Source organism: Crinia signifera, chromosome 19 (assembly GCF_055691185.1).
Source record: "Crinia signifera chromosome 19, ASM5569118v1, whole genome shotgun sequence".
NCBI lineage: Eukaryota > Metazoa > Chordata > Amphibia > Anura > Myobatrachidae > Crinia > Crinia signifera.
This window is the reverse complement of record NC_139226.1, coordinates 27,477,251-27,496,903: the sequence shown is the minus strand read 5'-3', so window position 1 is coordinate 27,496,903 and position 19,653 is coordinate 27,477,251. Positions and strand designations below refer to the sequence as shown.

Sequence of the window (19,653 nt, the reverse complement as noted above, 5' to 3'; positions counted from 1 at the left end):
CCCCCCAATTCGCGGCGACTCCCGTGATTTGCGGCCCCACCCCGTGACACACCCCCTCCTGCGATTCGTGGCACCCCGCGACCCCCCCCTCCCACGATTTGTGCCAACCCCCCAGGCCCCCCCTTCCTCGCGGAACCCCTAACCCCCCGCGACCCCCCCTACCGCCATTCCCCCCCCTGGCAACCCCCCGCCCCTGCGACCCACCCTCCCACGATTTACTGCAACCCCCCGCGTCCCCCCCTCCCACGATTCGCGGCACCCACACCCCCCTCCCGCAATTCACGGCATCCACCCACGACCCCTCCTCCCGTGATTCGCGGACACACCTCACCTCCTCCCTCCCCCCTCACCCCCGCTCGTGATTCACGGCAACTACAGGATTAAATGGCACATACAAAACACTGACACGGCTATGGTCGACAATGAAAAAGGTTGACATGAGTTTTTGAAGATTTATTTTTCTTTTTTGAATGTTTTCATATTCATTCTCATGTGTCGACATGGACACCAATGAAGTGCCACACTTATGTCAACATTTACATGTGTTGACCTTTCTGTGTTGATTTTTTTTGTAGCAATTTTTTTACAGTGACAACTATGTGCAAACCAACCTACACATCATCAACCAATTCTTTAGGCGGTATTCAATGAGCCTGATTCGCCATGTTTTTATGGCGAATTTGTGCTGATTGGCGAATTTCTGACTAAAACGGTGAATCACCCTATTCAATGACCACATGGCGAATACATTTCAAGGATTTTTTCACCATGATTCACCGAGTAGCAATCGCTATCTTTTTATGGTGAAGTGGAATGTGAACTTTTAAAATAAAGTGTTTTGTTTTTTACATTTGGTGTCAAAAAATCAGAAATTTTATTCTGAGGAGGGGCATGCTATTTTTATTCATGTGCTGTAAGCACATGAATATATATTTAATATTTTTTTTTTTTTTTTTTTACACAGCAGCCAGCAGGGGGCGCCGGAGCCGAGCCGCTCATTACAAATTCATATATTCACTGCACCCGATCGTTACGATCGTGTGTAGTGAATATACGCTCCCCTGCTGGCACCCCCGGGGGGCAGCCTGTGCTGCCTGGCACCCGGGGAGCCCACATTCCCCCCCCCACAAAGTTCTGGGGCAGGCAGAGAGACTACCATCTCTCTGCCTGGCACCGTCCTCAGGCTCCCTGCGGCAATCGCCGCAGGAGCTCATATTCGCCAGTCAGGGGCAGCGAGCCCCTGACACGTTGAATACCGGAGCCCGCCGGCTCCGGAACGTGGTGAATGTGCAGCGAATCCTAAAAAGGATTCGCTGCACCTCGCAGGTATTCTCATTGAATTCCGCCCTTTGTATAATATATAACACCTGTTCTGTTTTACTGTAGGTGTTTTAAGTCAGATCTTTTACTGCTACTATTACTGTTTATGTAAATGCATTCTGAATGACAGCAACATCCTACCATCCTTCTACAAGAATATATAACCAACTAGGTGATTTATCGCGCCCCGTGCCCCCCCCTCCCGCAATTCACAGACCCCCGGCGCACCCCCCCCCCCCCCACGATTCACGCCCCCTCCCACGATTCACGTCACCCCCCGCACACCCCCCCTCCCCCAATTCGCAACCCCCCCTCCCGCAATTCACGCCCCCTCCCACGCTTTGCTGACCCCCGCCCTCTCCCGCGATTCGCGGACACCTGCGCCCCCTCCCTCCCTTGATTCACGGCACCCCCCACGCCCCTCCCACAATTCACGGCACCCCTAAGCCCCTCTTTAGTCCCCCGTATACTCACACACCCCTATCTCTACCCAGCTTCCTGCTCTCCTGAACCGTAACTTCCACCACTGGGGAGTCGCTGACGCTGTGTTGCCCACATGCCTCTATCATGCCTCATAGCCCAGCCTCCTGCTCTCATGTACCCTAACTCCCACCCAGTAGGAGGAGACACTGACTCAGGGCCACCATCCTGTACTCCTGTACTGCCACACTGGACCCTTACCCACTGGCAGAAGCTGCACAGTGTCTCCCACCCTCCTCTTTAGTCCCCCTTATGTCCACACACCCCTATCACTACCCAGCCTCCTGTTTTCCTGTGTCGTGACCTCCGCCAGTGGGGTGCCGCTGACTCAAAAACACCCTACTATACTATTGCACACACACACACCTAAACAAAATGCACACACAGCCCCCCCCCCCACACCCACAAATGTCACTGTACCATCCACACCATCAATGTACATCTTACTCTGTAACCGCTTTTTAATTAAACAAAACAATACACACCCCTTCCACATCATATGCTCTCTATTTAACACATTTCACCTATAACTCAAGTTGCAATACAGGCCATCTTTCATACAATTCTAACCATATTTCTCATATACAAATGTTCACAAATTAAGGGGGCGCAGCCCCTTACGACGGTGTGAAGAGCGCCCGTAGGGCGCGATGAATCACCTAGTATATATATATATATAAAACAGTATGTTAGGTCAGCACTCACGGAAGTCCAATGGTTTCTTAATTGCTGGGTGCGCTCTGTAATAAACACGAGGAGCGTTGCGTTGCCCTCCAGGAACAGTGCGTTCAAATATAACTTTGGTAGAACGGCGGCACTCACTCACAACAATAAACTGAGACCACTCAGTCGCTGTATGTAAACGTTTTCGGTTTACTCAACCTTCATCAGACATATAACAGACAATGAGTATAAACAAGTGCCTCAACCCGTTCTCGTGTTCACCCTGTGTGCGCCGTATCTCTTCCCTCCTCCTTCCATTACAAGGTTCAAGGAGGGGTGTCGATTCCGGCATAGGACGTTACCATGGTAACCTATAAACAATTAGCGCTGTTAGAAACAAATCACTGCTGTGTTGCTGGGGAATTTCTTTGACTGCACACAGGTAGAATTCACGTATCAGGGTCTATGAGACTGCACAAACCATTCGGTCTTCTAGTGGTTTCACATTACAATCTGTCAAGTTTAAAATACATAATGATTGACCATATTCCAGTGGACCGCAGAGGAGGTGACAGGAACCTTAAACTATTACAGCGTGTATCATATTGGATACTAAAACTGAATACAGTAGCACCCGCAGGACTTAAGGAACAATTTCCACTTAATTGTTTCGGTACTTGTTTCCTAGAACGGCCACAATCGTGAGTGATCGTGGCTCTTAATTAAGGGACACGATCCTCACGATGTGGCCGATTTTTTACACTTTTTTCACTTTGATTGACAAAAATCGGGTCAATCGGTCGGTCGCGACCAATTAAAATCGGCCGCGATGCGACCGACCGATTGACCCGATTTTTCCATAGACTTCAATGTTAAAAAATCTTTTAACATTGAAATCGGGAGGATCTTGTCGGTCTTGTGCCATTATAATGGCACAAGATGAGATGGACTTGATTAAGTCCATCTCACATAGGGAAAAATGTTAAAAAAGGTGAAATGGGCCAATATGACCCATTTCACATTTTTTATGTGCCCGCCATGACCCCACGATAGACGTCAACCCGAAGCGTGGCGAGCGCAGCGAGCCCGCGAGGGGCGGCGGTGCGCGTCCTCCGACCTTTTCATTCCCCTACTATCCACTAGGGCGTGGAGTGAGAATAGAATAGTGTGGCGAGCGCAGCGAGCCACCGAGCCCGAAGCGTGGCGAGCGCAGCGAGCCCCGCGAGGGGACGCGTATACCTGTGAAGTTAGACGCGTCCCCTCGCGGGGCTCGCTGCGCTCGCCACGCTTCGGGCTCGGTGGCTCGCTGCGCTCGCCACACTATTCTATTCTCACTCCACGCCCTAGTGGATAGTAGGGGAATGAAAAGGTCGGAGGACGCGCACCGCCGCCCCTCGCGGGCTCGCTGCGCTCGCCACGCTTCGGGTTGACGTCTATCGTGGGGTCTAGCCCACTTAGTAACATTTGTGGGGGCAATTGAAAATAATCAGGTGAAAAAAAAAAAAATCGGGTGAAAAATCGGTCGATCGGATCGGTCGCATCGTATGCGACCAAATCGCATGCGATGCGATTGATCCGATTTTTTATCTTACGACCACAACGATCTAAATCGTTGTGGCCGTTCTAGGAAACAAGTACCATTGTTTCTTATGATATGTCTTATTTATAGAATGAGATCCTGATGCATGTATTATCCAAATATTGTCTATATTTTGTGCAGGCTCATAGACCCTGATACGTGAATTCTACCTGTGTGCAGTCAAAGAAATTCCCCAGCAACACAGCAGTGATTTGTTTCTAACAGCGCTAATTGTTTATAGGTTACCATGGTAACGTCCTATGCCGGAATCGACACCCCTCCTTGAACCTTGTAACGGAAGGAGGAGGGAAGAGATACGGCGCACACAGGATGAACACGAGAACAGGTTGAGGCACTTGTATATATTTGGTGAGTAACTCATTGTCTGTTATATGTCTGATGAAGGTTGAGTAAACCGAAAACGTTTATATACAGCGACTGAGTGGTCTCTGTTTATTGTTGTGAGTGAGTGCCGCCGTTCTACCAAAGTTATATATATATATATCAAAGAAAAGATACCCCAACCGCGCTTCCATTTGCTAGTGGCAGCAACTCTGAGGGATCCTCTGTTAGACAGGACCCAAAGATGTAGAAATGAGATAGAAAAGAATTCAGAGTGCGCCTCTATTTCCACAATACAATTAAGAGTAATTTTTCAATAAATTACAATGTAAAATTCAATATATAATAAAACAACTTTTATTAAAAAGTGTCTTCTGCAAGGTGTAGATATCCAACGCGTTTCTTCAAAATCTTGACTTCCTCAGGGGCATTATAGCAGATTTGTACAGACAAATTTCACACAAAAGCAAAATTCTTGGATGGGATTCCTGCAATTATGAGACCAGAATTCCCAAATGAAGAACAGACTCGCAATCCCCTGATGGTCAGGTGTAGCGATAAGTACTGGCAATTCAATGTATCCCAAATCAAGTCAGTTGGTTTTAAGGGGAATCGATTACCCCAAATTTCCACAAAACAGGGTAACAGGAAGAACCAGGCAAATAGGTGCTCAACCGGATGTGGATACCAGGATTCCAAAATGCTGAAATATATATATATATATATACTAGTAAGATCGCTTGAAGCAAATGCTTCGAAAGCTAGTCTGCTACCTTGTGATGTAGTTTCACAAGGGTAGCGATACCCTATAGAAGCCTATGGGCTTCTATAGGGTATCGCTACAAACCAGACGCCTACGCCGACCCCCCTCTCCCCCTCCCCCTGGTTTACCTTTCTGCAGGTCCTGGAAGGTAAACTCCTCCTCCCCCTAGCAACACATGAGGGGAGGAGGAGGCACCAGGAGGGTGACAGAGACCCCCAGCACACCACATTACAGGTATCGCGAGGGGCCTCCGTCACAACACCGGGATGCCAGCCGCATATGCTAGTACATATGCGCTGGCATCACGGCGGCCAGGCGGCGAGGGGCGGCAATGTATATTAATACATCCCGCCGAGAGAGAGAGAGAGAGATGTGAGTTCCCAGCATATGCCAATAAATGTGAAGGCGAGAAAGGTTCTCAGCTGGACTGTACACCTCTGCATACTTGTAAACAGATTCTATATAAAGAAAATGCCTTTTGATAGAACAGAATTACCATATTAGGGCCTGGTGTCGAGATGTTCTGTAATATTATACCCTGATAGACACATAGCAGCAATGGACAATGGAACGGAAGTTCTACCTCAGAGCTACTGCGTATTGCGTCTTACACAAGCTCATCCTGCCAGAAGGAATAATAGACATTGTGGAGGCTGAACCGCACCTGACAAAGCACAGAATACAGGAGCGCTATGCAGATGTTTACAATGCTTTGGGCTGCTTGCCAGGAGTCTGCTCCGCCGACCAAACAACGTGACGCCGACCAGCCATATCCCCGCCGGGATGAGCTCCATTTGCTCTCAGAGAACGAATTCTAAAGCAATTTGCAAGGATGGAAAATCTGGGACGTAACAGTGAAGCATTGGGAAAGAAATCAAATCAAAGTGACGGCATGGCGGCATAGTGGTTAGCATTACTGAACATAGCTGCGTCTCACGTGACATACTGTAGAACTCAATTTCCCCCTAAAGGGGAGATGTATCAAATCTTCATGAGAAATAAAGGTTACCTATAGCGATCTGACTGTCATTACCTGCGGCACTCACACAGCTGCTGTGGAAGCCCAGGCCCTACTTTGTCAGCCCCCCCCCCAGCTACAGTGCACTGAAATACATAGCTGTCCCTCTTGTGCAGCAGCAGAACCAGGACAGTATGCAGCAAAGGCAGAGCTTCGGACCAAGGGAGATGTAGGAAGGTGGAGAGAGCTGTTATGGTACAGATACATGTCAGTGAGCAAATACTTGTATGGGTTACATGCGAAGATTGTATGTAGCTAGATGGTACTGCACAGTATATAATACATAGCATGTGATAACCAGGTAAGAAATACTGTGCCATTTTTACACCTGGCGAAGTGATAAAGTTGAAGGTAATAACGCACCAGCTAAACAGCACGTAGCTGTCAAATTACAGGCTGCGTCTGAAACATGACAGGAGCTGATTGGCTGGTGCGTTCTCACCTTACACTTCATCACTTCACCGGGCTTAATACATCTGCCCCACTGCGGATTGATACAGTAGTTTGCCTTCAGTCAGCCCGGCCTGTGCACATCATATGTCCTGAGGTCCGAGCCCTGCCAGGATCAGATAGCGGAGCTCTTGTCATGTCCTTAGGGTAAAACGCGTTGTTCATGACATTGAGCAAATACTTTGTATCTGCAAAGTTAATGCACGATGCTGCCTTCGTTTATACATGTAACCATTTACCATACCTGCCAACTCTTTGTGTCTCCCCTCTGGGAGCAGCCAGGAATAAGACACAGGTGCATCTATGTGCCCCCCACAATCAGGACCTTCCATTGGCTGACTTACAGCGACAAGCGCACACACCTCTAATCTATACTCCCATGCACTGGGGTCTGCAGGGTAAGGTCGATGTATCTGGTGGAATGACTGATATATGGAGCTTGTGTCCACAGTGCAGTGAGTTCAAATAAATCTTGGAGGACAAAAGGATCTATTTAATCAGACGGGAGCATTGGTATACTTGTATTCATCTACAGAAAGGAAGAGCAGAGATCAGAGCTATCCTGCACCTGTCCTGGCCAGGACACAGGGATCATTGGAGGCAAATCCAGCGCTCTGACAGCTTGGCCTAGCAACGCAGCAATCGGCAACCTTTGGCAATCTGTCTGAGCATCTGGCGAGCGAGTGCCACAGGCATTGCGTGTCCTGCTGGAATATGATTTACCCTGACACGTTGCCACTAGGTCAGGCGCAATAATACATCGCACAAGTGGTGCAGGCTGCAGGGGAATAGGTTACACAAACATATAAGAATGCTGAGGATTGTATGTAGCATGCAGAACAAGACAAGTGCTACTGCATAGTTTATAATATGTAATGTATCAATACCCAGGGTTGCCTACCCTCCAGGAATGGCTGGGATGCTCTCTAAAATCTGGTCCCCCTCCTGGACCCCTGGAAAAGTGTGAGACCCTCCCGGATAAAGCCCCCCCACCCCAGGTAATTTCCCGCAATTTATGGCTTTTCAGGGAGAGGGGCAGGGCTAAATAGGCAAATTTCATCATTTAGCCCTGCCCCCTCTTCGAAAACCCGCAAATTGCTGGATTTGCCATACTGGGGAGGCGGGGCTTGATGGGACATCTACATGAGCGCCCCCCCCCCCCCTCCGAGTGTCCCACGGTGGGGGGGGGGGGGGCAGTTGGTAGTCCCCTCTGCCCGTCATTGCTCTGCTCACATGCACAGTGACTATTCACCATGACAGAGGGGCTGGGAATTGGAAAACACGCACTGTTGGTGGGTCCCTCGGTCTGGATTTGAGAATATAATATGAAATGCATTCTGTGTGCACCAGTCCAGTTAATAACGTCCTCTGCTAGAGAAAGTTTGCTACATAGAGATATATATGACAGACGCTTACCAACACGTAGAGATGACAGCAGGGCGGCTCCGGGGGAGGTGAGACTCAGGAGCAGTAGGAGGAGCGGAGCTCCCAGCTCAGGTTGCAGCATCTTCTTCTACTCCTCATGGAGACGGATCGAGGCGCAGCCAGGCTGACACCACCTGTGGGGACAAAGATCTGTGTTACACCAACCGTGGGGACGCTACTTGGGGAGACAGAAAACGGGGAGACTGCTTGTGGGGACAGAGGACAGTGTGACATTAATCATGGAGACAGAGAGCACTGTGGCATTTATTGTGGAGACAGAAGGCAGTGTGACTGCTTGTTGGGACGTAGGACAGTATGACACCACTTGTAAAGACAGCGGACAGTGTGACACTACTTGTAGAGACAGCGGACAGTGTGACACTACTAGTAGAGACTGAGTACAGTGTGACACTACTTGTAAAGACAGCGGACAGTGTGACACTACTTGTAGAGACAGCGGACAGTGTGACACTACTAGTAGAGACTAAGTACAGTGTGACACTACTTGTAAAGACAGCGGACAGTGTGACACTACTTGTAGAGACTGAGTACAGTGTGACACTACTTGTAGAGACAGCGGACAGTGTGACACTACTTGTAGAGACAGCGGACAGTGTGACACTACTAGTAGAGACTGAGTACAGTGTGACACTACTTGTAAAGACAGCGGACAGTGTAACACTACTTGTAGAGACAGCGGACAGTGTGACACTACTAGTAGAGACTGAGTACAGTATGACACTACTTGTAAAGACAGCGGACAGTGTGACACTACTTGTAGAGACTGAGTACAGTGTGACACTACTTGTAAAGACAGCGGACAGTGTGACACTACTTGTAAAGACAGAGGACAGTGTGACACTACTTGTAAAGACAGCGGACAGTGTGACACTACTAGTAGAGACTGAGTACAGTGTGACGCTACTTGTAGAGACTGATGACAGTGTGACACTACTTCTAGAGACTGATTACAGTGTGACACATTGTGTAGAGACTGAGTACAGTGTGACAATACTTGTAAAGACAGCGGACAGTGTGACATTACTTGTAGAGACTGAGTACAGTGTGACACTACTTGTAGAGACTAAGGACAGTGTGACACTACTTGTGGAGACTGAGTACAGTGTGACATTACTTGTAGAGACTGAATAAAGTGTAACGCTACTTAGGCAGTGTGACACAACGTGTAGAGACTGAATAAAGTGTGACGCTACTTGGGCAGTGTGACACTACGTGGACAGTCTGACACTACTTGTAAAGACTGAGGACAGTGTGACATTACTTGTAGAGACTCAGGACAGTGTGACACTACTTGTAGAGATGGAGGAGAGTGTGACACTACTTGTAGAGATGGAGGAGAGTGTGACACTATTTGTAGAGATGGAGGAGAGGGTAACACTACTTGTAGAGACGGAGGACTGTGTGGCACTATTTGTAGAGAGAGAGAGAGAGAGAATAGCGTGACACTACTTGTAGAGACAGAGGACAGCGTTACACTACTTGTAGAGATTGAGGACAACATGACACTACTTGTAGAGACTGAGGACAGTGTGGCACTACTTGTACAGACTGATTACAGTGTGACACTATTTGGACAGTGTGACTCTACTTGTAGAGACTGAGGACAGTGTGACAGATGACAGGGTGATACTACTTGTGGAGACACAGGACAATGTAACACTACTTGTAGAGATGGAGGACAGTGTGGCACTACTTGTAGACACAGAGGTCAGTGTAACACTACTTGTAGAGATGGAGGACAGTGTGGCACTACTTGTAGAGGCGGAGGACAGTGTGGCACTATTTGTAGAGACAGAGGACAGTGTAACACTGCTTGTCGAGACGAGACAGTGTGGCACTACTTGTAGAGACAGAGGACAGTGTAACACTACTTGTAGAGACGGAGGACAGTGTAACACTACTTGTAGAGACAGAGGACAGTGTGGCACTACTTGTAGAGACTGAGTACAGTGTGACACTACTTGTAGAGACAGCGGACAGTGTGACACTACTTGTAGAGACAGCGGACAGTGTGACACTACTAGTAGAGACTGAGTACAGTGTGACACTACTTGTAAAGACAGCGGACAGTGTAACACTACTTGTAGAGACAGCGGACAGTGTGACACTACTAGTAGAGACTGAGTACAGTATGACACTACTTGTAAAGACAGCGGACAGTGTGACACTACTTGTAGAGACTGAGTACAGTGTGACACTACTTGTAAAGACAGCGGACAGTGTGACACTACTTGTAAAGACAGAGGACAGTGTGACACTACTTGTAAAGACAGCGGACAGTGTGACACTACTAGTAGAGACTGAGTACAGTGTGACGCTACTTGTAGAGACTGATGACAGTGTGACACTACTTCTAGAGACTGATTACAGTGTGACACATTGTGTAGAGACTGAGTACAGTGTGACAATACTTGTAAAGACAGCGGACAGTGTGACATTACTTGTAGAGACTGAGTACAGTGTGACACTACTTGTAGAGACTAAGGACAGTGTGACACTACTTGTGGAGACTGAGTACAGTGTGACATTACTTGTAGAGACTGAATAAAGTGTAACGCTACTTAGGCAGTGTGACACAACGTGTAGAGACTGAATAAAGTGTGACGCTACTTGGGCAGTGTGACACTACGTGGACAGTCTGACACTACTTGTAAAGACTGAGGACAGTGTGACATTACTTGTAAAGACTCAGGACAGTGTGACACTACTTGTAGAGATGGAGGAGAGTGTGACACTACTTGTAGAGATGGAGGAGAGTGTGACACTATTTGTAGAGATGGAGGAGAGGGTAACACTACTTGTAGAGACGGAGGACTGTGTGGCACTATTTGTAGAGAGAGAGAGAGAGAATAGCGTGACACTACTTGTAGAGACAGAGGACAGCGTTACACTACTTGTAGAGATTGAGGACAACATGACACTACTTGTAGAGACTGAGGACAGTGTGGCACTACTTGTACAGACTGATTACAGTGTGACACTATTTGGACAGTGTGACTCTGCTTGTAGAGACTGAGGACAGTGTGACAGATGACAGGGTGATACTACTTGTGGAGACACAGGACAATGTAACACTACTTGTAGAGATGGAGGATAGTGTGGCACTACTTGTAGACACAGAGGTCAGTGTAACACTACTTGTAGAGATGGAGGACAGTGTGGCACTACTTGTAGAGGCGGAGGACAGTGTGGCACTATTTGTAGAGACAGAGGACAGTGTAACACTGCTTGTCGAGACGGGACAGTGTGGCACTACTTGTAGAGACAGAGGACAGTGTAACACTACTTGTAGAGACGGAGGACAGTGTAACACTACTTGTAGAGACAGAGGACAGTGTGGCACTACTTGTAGAGACAGATGACAGTGTGGCACTACTTGTAGAGACAGAGGACAGTGTAACACTACTTGTAGAGACGGAGGACAATGTAACACTACTTGTAGAGACGGAGGACAGTGTAACACTACTTGTAGAGACAGAGGACAGTGTGGCACTACTTGTAGAGACAAAGGACAGTGTGATACAGAGGAAAGGGTGAGGCTACTTGTGGAGACAGGGGACAGTATGATGGTACTTGCGGCTACAGAGGACACTGAGACACCACCTGTGACTTTAGAGGAAAGTGTAATGCTGCTTGAAGTGAAAGGGTAACAACTGATGCTTTTGACATGGGCTGCGTGGCACAATGACACTCCATTCTGGGACAAGTGACAGGATGACAATCGCACCTCTTGAGGATGCATATTAATGTGACAGAATGAAGGTACATGCACCGCTAAGGGGGATGACTGAGGGAGGACATGGAGAAAAACAGGTTAATCACCTTGAGGAGGACTGTACAGTTTACCACAGTGACTGATCCTATCTATACAGGGAGATGGGCACATCAGTGACACGCCATGAATGGGAAGTCAGAGCTGACATGAGTATTATCCATAACACTAGTAGTGGGAAGTAGGAATAGGTAGATGCTGTCAGAGATTGTAGAGAAACCATCCACTCCAAACAATAACTGTGCAGAAAAGAGACTGCGGCTACACAAAAAGACTGCGCAGAGATAATAGAGATTACAGGTGCGCACAGTCACTGTGAGAGCCGGCTGCAGATACACATAGGGGACATTTATTACAGCTCCTGCAATGCAAAAACACAACTGGATTTATCATTGAAGTTGCATCTCGTTTCCCGATTCTGTATTCTCCAAATCCTGTCACTGACAGACTTTCTTATTGCAGCTGGTCACATACAGTATGTAATAATAACATTTCCCAAATAGTTTCATATCATTTGTAAATGATAGAATACCCACTACTGCAGAGCGAGAGACTGCAGCTGCACACAGACATACTGCAGAGCGAGAGACTGCAGCTGCACACAGACATACTGCAGAGCGAGAGACTGCAGCTGCACACAGACATACTGCAGAGCGAGAGACTGCAGCTGCACACAGACATACTGCAGAGCGAGAGACTGCAGCTGCACACAGACATACTGCAGAGCGAGAGACTGCAGCTGCACACAGACATACTGCAGAGCGAGAGACTGCAGCTGCACACAGACATACTGCAGAGCGAGAGACTGCAGCTGCACACAGACATACTGCAGAGCGAGGGACTGCAGCTGCACACAGACATACTGCACAGCGAGGGACTGCAGCTGCACACATACATACTGCAGAGCAAGAGACTGCAGATACACCCATACTGTACTGTACAGCTAGTGACTGTAGCTTCACCCATACAGTACTGTACAGCGAAAGACTGCAGCTACACCCATACAGCACTGTATAGCGAGAGACTGCAGCTACACACATATTGCACTGTACATCAAGAGACTACACCTGCACACAGACATACTGCAGAGCGAGAGACTGCAGCTACAGAGACATACCACAGAGAGAGAGAGACTGCAACTGCAAACAGACATACTGCATAGAAAGGGACTGCACTTGCACACAGATATACCACAGAGCTAGAGTCTGCAGCTGCACACAGACATACTGCAGGGTGAGAGACTGCAGCTACACCCATACAGTACTGTACAGTGAGAGACTGCAGCTACATCCATACAGTACTGTACAGCGAAAGACTGCAGCTACACCAATACAACACTGTACAGCGAGACTGCAGCTACACCCATACAGCACTGTACAGTGAGAGACTGTAGCTACACACCTATAGCACTGTACAGCGAGAGACTACACCTGCACACAGACATACTGCAGAGCGAGAGACTGCAGCTAGAGACATACAGCAGAGAGAGAGAGACTGCAAACAGACATACTGCACAGCAAGGGACTGCACCTGCACACAGACATACCACAGAGTGAGAGACTGCAGCTGCACACAGACATACTGCAGGGTGAGAGACTGCAGCTACACCCATACAGTACTGTACAGTGAGAGACTGCAGCTACATCCATACAGTACTGTACAGGGAGAGACTGCAGATACACCCATATAGTACTGTACAGTGAAAGACTGCAGCTACACCCATACAGCACTGTGCAGCGGGACTGTAGCTACACCCATATAGTACTGTACAGTGAAAGACTGCAGCTACACCCATACAGTACTGTACAGCGAAATAATGCAGCTACACCCATACAGTACTGTGCAGCGAGACTGCAGCTACACCCATACAGTGAGAGACTGCAGCTACACCCATACAGTACTGTATGAGAGACTGCACCTACATCCATACAGTACTGTACAGCGAGAGACTGCAGATACACCCATACAATACTACACAGTGAAAGACTGCAGCTACACCCATACAGTACTGTACAGCTAGAGACTGTAGCTACACACATACAGTACTGTACAGAGAAAGACTGCAGCTACACCCATACAGCACTGTACAGCGAGTCTGCAGCTACACTCATACAACACTGTACAGCAAGAGACTGCAGCTACACACATATAGCACTGTACAGCGAGAGATTACACCTGCACACAGACATACTGCAGCGCGAGAGACTGCAGATACAGAGACATACCGCAAAGAGAGAGGGACTGCAGCTGCACACAGACATACTGCACAGCGGGGGACTGCAGCTGCACACAGACATACTGCAGAGCAAGAGACTGCAGATACACCCATACAGTACTACAGTACATAGTGAAATAATGCAGCTACACCCATACAGTACTTTACAGCTAGTGACTGTAGCTATACCCATACAGTACTGTACAGCGAAAGACTGCAGCTACACCAATACAACACTGTACAGCGAGACTGCAGATACACCCATACAGCACTGTACAGTGAGAGACTGCAGCTACACACCTATAGCACTGTACAGCGAGAGACTACACCTGCACACAGACATACTGCAGAGCGAGAGACTGCAGCTAGAGACATACAGCAGAGAGAGAGAGACTGCAAACAGACATACTGCACAGCAAGGGACTGCACCTGCACACAGACATACCACAGAGTGAGAGACTGCAGCTGCACACAGACATACTGCAGGATGAGAGACTGCAGCTACACCCATACCGTACTGTACAGTGAGAGATTGCAGCTACATCCATACAGTACTGTACATCGAGAGACTGCAGATTCACCCATACAGCACTGTACAGTGAAAGACTGCAGCTACACCCATACAGCACTGTGCAGCGGGATTGTAGCTACACCTATACAGTACTACACAGAGAAAGACTGCAGCTACACCCATACAGCACTGTACAGTGAGAGACTGCAGCTACACCCATACAGTACTGTATATGAGACTGCAGCTACATCCATACAGTACTGTACAGCGAGAGACTGCAGATACACCCATACAATACTACACAGTGAAAGACTGCAGCTACACCCATACAGTACTGTACAGCTAGAGACTGTAGCTACACCCATACAGTACTGTACAGCGAAAGAATGCAGCTACACCCATACAGCACTGTACAGCGAGACTGCAGTTACACCCATACAGCACTGTACAGCAAGAGACTGTAGCTACACACATATAGCACTGCACAGCGGGAGACTACACCTGCACACAGACATACTGCAGAGCGAGAGACTGCAGATACAGAGACATACCGCAGAGAGAGAGAGAGACTGCAACTGCAAACAGACATACTTCACAGCAAGGGACTACACCTGCACACAGACATACCACAGAGCGAGAGACTCCAGCTGCACACAGACATACTGCAGGGTGAGAGACTGCAGCTACACCCATACAGTACTGTACAGCAAGAGACTGCAGCTACACCCATACAGTACTGTACAGCAAGAGACTGCAGATACACCCATACAGTACTGTACAGCGAGACTGTAGCTACACCCATACAGTACTACACAGTGAAAGACTGCAGCTACAACCATACAGTACTGTACAGCTAGACAGTACTGTATGGGTGTATACAGCACTGTATGGGTGTATACAGTACAGTCTTTCCCTGTACAGTACTGTATGGGTGTATACAGTACTGTACAGCGAAAGAATGCAGCTACACCCATACAGTACTACACAGTGAAAGACTGCAGCTACAACCATACAGTACTGTACAGCTAGACAGTACTGTATGGGTGTATACAGTACTGTATGGGTGTATACAGTACAGTCTTTCGCTGTACAGTACTGTATGGGTGTATATAGTACTGTACAGCGAGACTGCAGCTACACCCATACAGAACTATACAGCGAGAGACTGCAGCTACACACATACACCACTGTACAGCGAGAGACTGCAGCTACACACATACAGCACTGTACAGCGAGAGACTGCAGCTACACACATACAGCACTGTACAGCGAGAGACTGCAGCTACACACATACAGCACTGTACAGCAAGACTGCAGCTACACACATATAGCACTGTACAGCAAGGCTGCAGGTACACACATACAGCACTGTACAGCGAGACTGCAGCTACACACATATAGCACTGTACAGCAAGACTGCAGCTACACACATACAGCACTGTACAGCGAGAGACTGCAGCTACACACATACAGCACTGTACAGCAAGACTGCAGCTACACACATACAGCACTGTACAGCGAGAGACTGCAGCTACACACATACAGCACTGTACAGCAAGACTGCAGCTACACACACCCAGGATAAATTTCAGAAAAAAATATATTACATTAAGTGATTTACGCCCATCTGTAATCTTTAGGTTAAGTTATGTGGTTATGTACAGTTTTGCTTGTGACGGTCCACATTTTAAGATTGGCAGCCACTAGCACTGGTTTTGACCATAATTTGATTTGGTCCTGGACCCCTAACCCAAGCCACCCCAGCAAAATGTTCATGGTACCCCAGGGTGCATAGGCACACAGTCTGAGAACCACTGCTGTACAATGGAGAGACTGCAGCTGCACATATAGGGCCTGATTCAGGCTGGGCAGCGTACATCCGACTGCACAGTAACAACCACGCGCCGCCAGAGTAGAAGCTGCAGAGCCACACAGACTGCACAGGGGGAAGCTGTGGTTTTACTTAATAATACAGAGCATACGAAATAGAAAACAAGTAAAGCAATTATTGCAAGGAACTACAGACAGCCATTAAAGGCAAAATGGGACGAGAGGGAGAAAAGCCTGACCAGTAAAAAAGAGAGAGTGCGCATGCAGCTGATACAGGCAGCAACACGAGGGACATTCGCCAGATTCATGAGAGCTGGGGAGAACATTACACTGTTTCCTTCTGTATATGGAATTTCTAAAATTCTTCAAATGAGAAATAGCCTGTGCTCCACAGAACCGGAGTGAGAGAGAACACAATCCGCTGAGCTTCAGTAAGAGAACTACAGTGATCCTGAAGATTGGTTACATTCAATATTGAAAAAAAAAAATGTTTTGGGGCCTATTTGTCAAGCTCCCTAGCCCCGGTAATGATGTGGTCGTTTCCGTGTGATTACCCCAGGTTTCAGTAATGAGGCCTGGTGTACAAGTGTACGTCTGAATGTTCAAGGACAGGAATTAAGGATGGCCATCGAACATCGATGGTCTATGGCCGATGTAGAATAGTTTTGCCATCAATGGTTTCCCACCATCAATGTCAAGCTTAAAAAAATAGTTTTGTTATTATTTTTAACCCCAAGAGGCATAGCTCCGTCCCAGACACCCATGAAGCCCCGCCCCTGTGTTTTAAGTGGCCCACAGTCCAATCAGTCAAAGAAAATATGTAAAAACATAGATTGTCATTCATTGCATAGTATGACACAATCGATGGCCAGTTGCACTATTGCCATCGATGGCAACCGTCGATGGCAAAAGCAACGGTGTTGATTCTCCGCCAGAGTATGGCCTGCGATCTGAAACCAATCTGCAAAAAGGGGGGGGGGGGGGCAGTGTCACCCCATTTTGTAAAGCCTGACAGGTCCAGGTTCTTTTTTGTGATTCGCAGGCTTCCTAGACCACAGTGTCCAAATCTGACGGACCAGTCTGAGTATGAGAACCACAAAGATGGCTGTGCGCTCTAGAGCAGTGGTTCTCAAACTCGGTCCACAGGACTCCATCATGTTTTCCAGGTCACCTGACAGGTGCACTGTCACCTGACAGGTGCACTGTCACCTGACAGTGCAATCGTACTGGCCACACCCCAAATTGCACCATTCCAGTGTAGCTCAGCCCGCATCCCCGCCCCTTTCTTATACCTTCAGTGGCCCCGGCCCCCTGCCTGAAGGAACCTTTCTGCCCTTAGCGAGTTTCAGTACTCGCTAAGCAGCGAACAAACACTGCTTAAATAGCCTAGCTGAATCAGACCCACAATTATTACCTGAACTTACTAGTAGAAGTAGGAACTGCAAACATATCGATGTCTCTCAGTAATGTAATCAGTGTCTTTTCATATGCACCTTGGTTAAATACATTTAACAATGTTTGTTCAAAACATTCCAGCGCATTTTTAAGACTGGTCACCTCCATCGCTTCTTAGACACGCAGTCAGTCCAACTCCTATTACTCCACATTACACTGCATGTAATGCCCCAATTTATATTACACCACATAGTAGTGCCCCTTATTCACGATATGACAAAGACTAGTGCCCCTTATTCAAGTTATGCTACACAGTAGTATTGCATCAACATGTATGCCACACAGTAGTCGCTTATACACAATGCCCACAGAAGTAGTGCCCCTTACACATAAGCCCACAGTTATATTGCCGCCTATACACAAAATGCCCACAGCAGTAGTACTCATATCTCTTTCTGTCCCTCTAGCAGCTCGCCGTCTGTGTCCCTCCATCAGATTCCCCTCCTTTTTGTATCCCTCCACCCCCTCTAACCATATCTGCAGCATGCACATAGTATGCATGCTTCTCTTAATGGCTCTTCTTCACTTCTGGGGCAGTGACGGCATGACATCATATACGCCGTGCCGGAAAAGAAAGCCGCTGGTACAGGCTTTTCTGTTGTAATTATTGTGAAGGGCTGTGGTGGAGGTGGAACAAGTTCCCCCCTACCATTACATTAACCCATGACTGTGGAACCTGGCAGTGTATACTGTACTTCCACCTACGCTATTTTTTTTTATTGGAGAATGTGCATACAGTAGGTCATGCTTCACCTAGACAGCTGCTTATTGGAGCTTATGGGAAATACTTTACATATGATATATACATTTTTTTTTTGTGTACGCTTCATCTGTGCACAGTATCATTTATTTTTATGGTAGTTGTTAATGTCCTTTAAGTATTAAATTGTGTGTTAATTAAAATTTAAATCTATTTAAATCAAGTTGATTCTTTCATTATACACAGAGTATCCTGCCTATATTGTTCATATTTTCTGCAGATCATTTATTATTTTATAGTATGTATATTATTATTTAATGAAATAAGAAAGTGCAATGTGTTGCACCAATTTTCTGGTTTTTGGTGTTACCTGTCGAGAAATGCCAATTTTTTCCCTTTAATGTCATCGAGTTGGGGGAGGAGTCATTCCCCCCCCCCCCCCCACACACACACACACACAAGAGAGAGACACCCCCAAAAGGGTGGCTTCCTGTTCATTACTGGATCCACTCTGTAACCATAATGGCGGTTCAATCTCTGCACATGTGCACTGCGGCAAAAACGCACGCGAAGATCAAACGTGTTAAGATCCTAATAGCATAAAACTATGTGCAAAGCTACAGATACACCTTTTATTTCTCTGCTTCCACAATATATTCTTGATCATTTAAAACTGTAGATGTCACATCAAAGTCCAACCTTCTGACACATTAGAACCACTCAATAAAGACCTTCAGTTTTCCTCTTACAATACAATACTGTGTACAATACTTGCATTAATCATGATGTTAGAGACGTTGCGATTATATCTCTTTTACATACTGTGTGATATTTCTGCCTGTCTGAGACTTTTATTTCACTAATTAAACACAGAAACTATTTCTCTGTCCAAACTACAAACAAAGGCAAAACGATATAGGCAAGTTTTGCCATTAAACTAAAATTGGAACATGATTTTGCCTTTAAACTAACCCTGCGATTAAAATCTTGTGGCTTCTCGACAGAATTGGGCTGACTCTCTCAACTCTCGGGCTGTTTCATTTGGCCCTTAACCCCTTCACGACATTTGACGTATATATACGTCATGGTCGGGAAGTACTTCCCGACAC

General features: G+C 47.2%; 1 protein-coding gene across 3 annotated transcripts in view; it reads right to left on the bottom strand.

Moving 5' to 3' along the window:
- GRIK5 (glutamate ionotropic receptor kainate type subunit 5) overlaps positions 1 to 19,653 on the bottom strand; it is a 257,460-nt gene that overhangs the window by 134,409 nt on the left and 103,398 nt on the right. For all 3 annotated transcript variants that reach the window (XM_083162218.1, XM_083162220.1, XM_083162219.1), the window contains exon 2: positions 8,032 to 8,174. In XM_083162218.1, coding sequence (XP_083018344.1) covers positions 8,032 to 8,122 — 91 coding nt within the window. In that variant the 5' untranslated portion in view covers positions 8,123 to 8,174. The remainder of the gene's footprint in view (positions 1 to 8,031; positions 8,175 to 19,653) is intronic.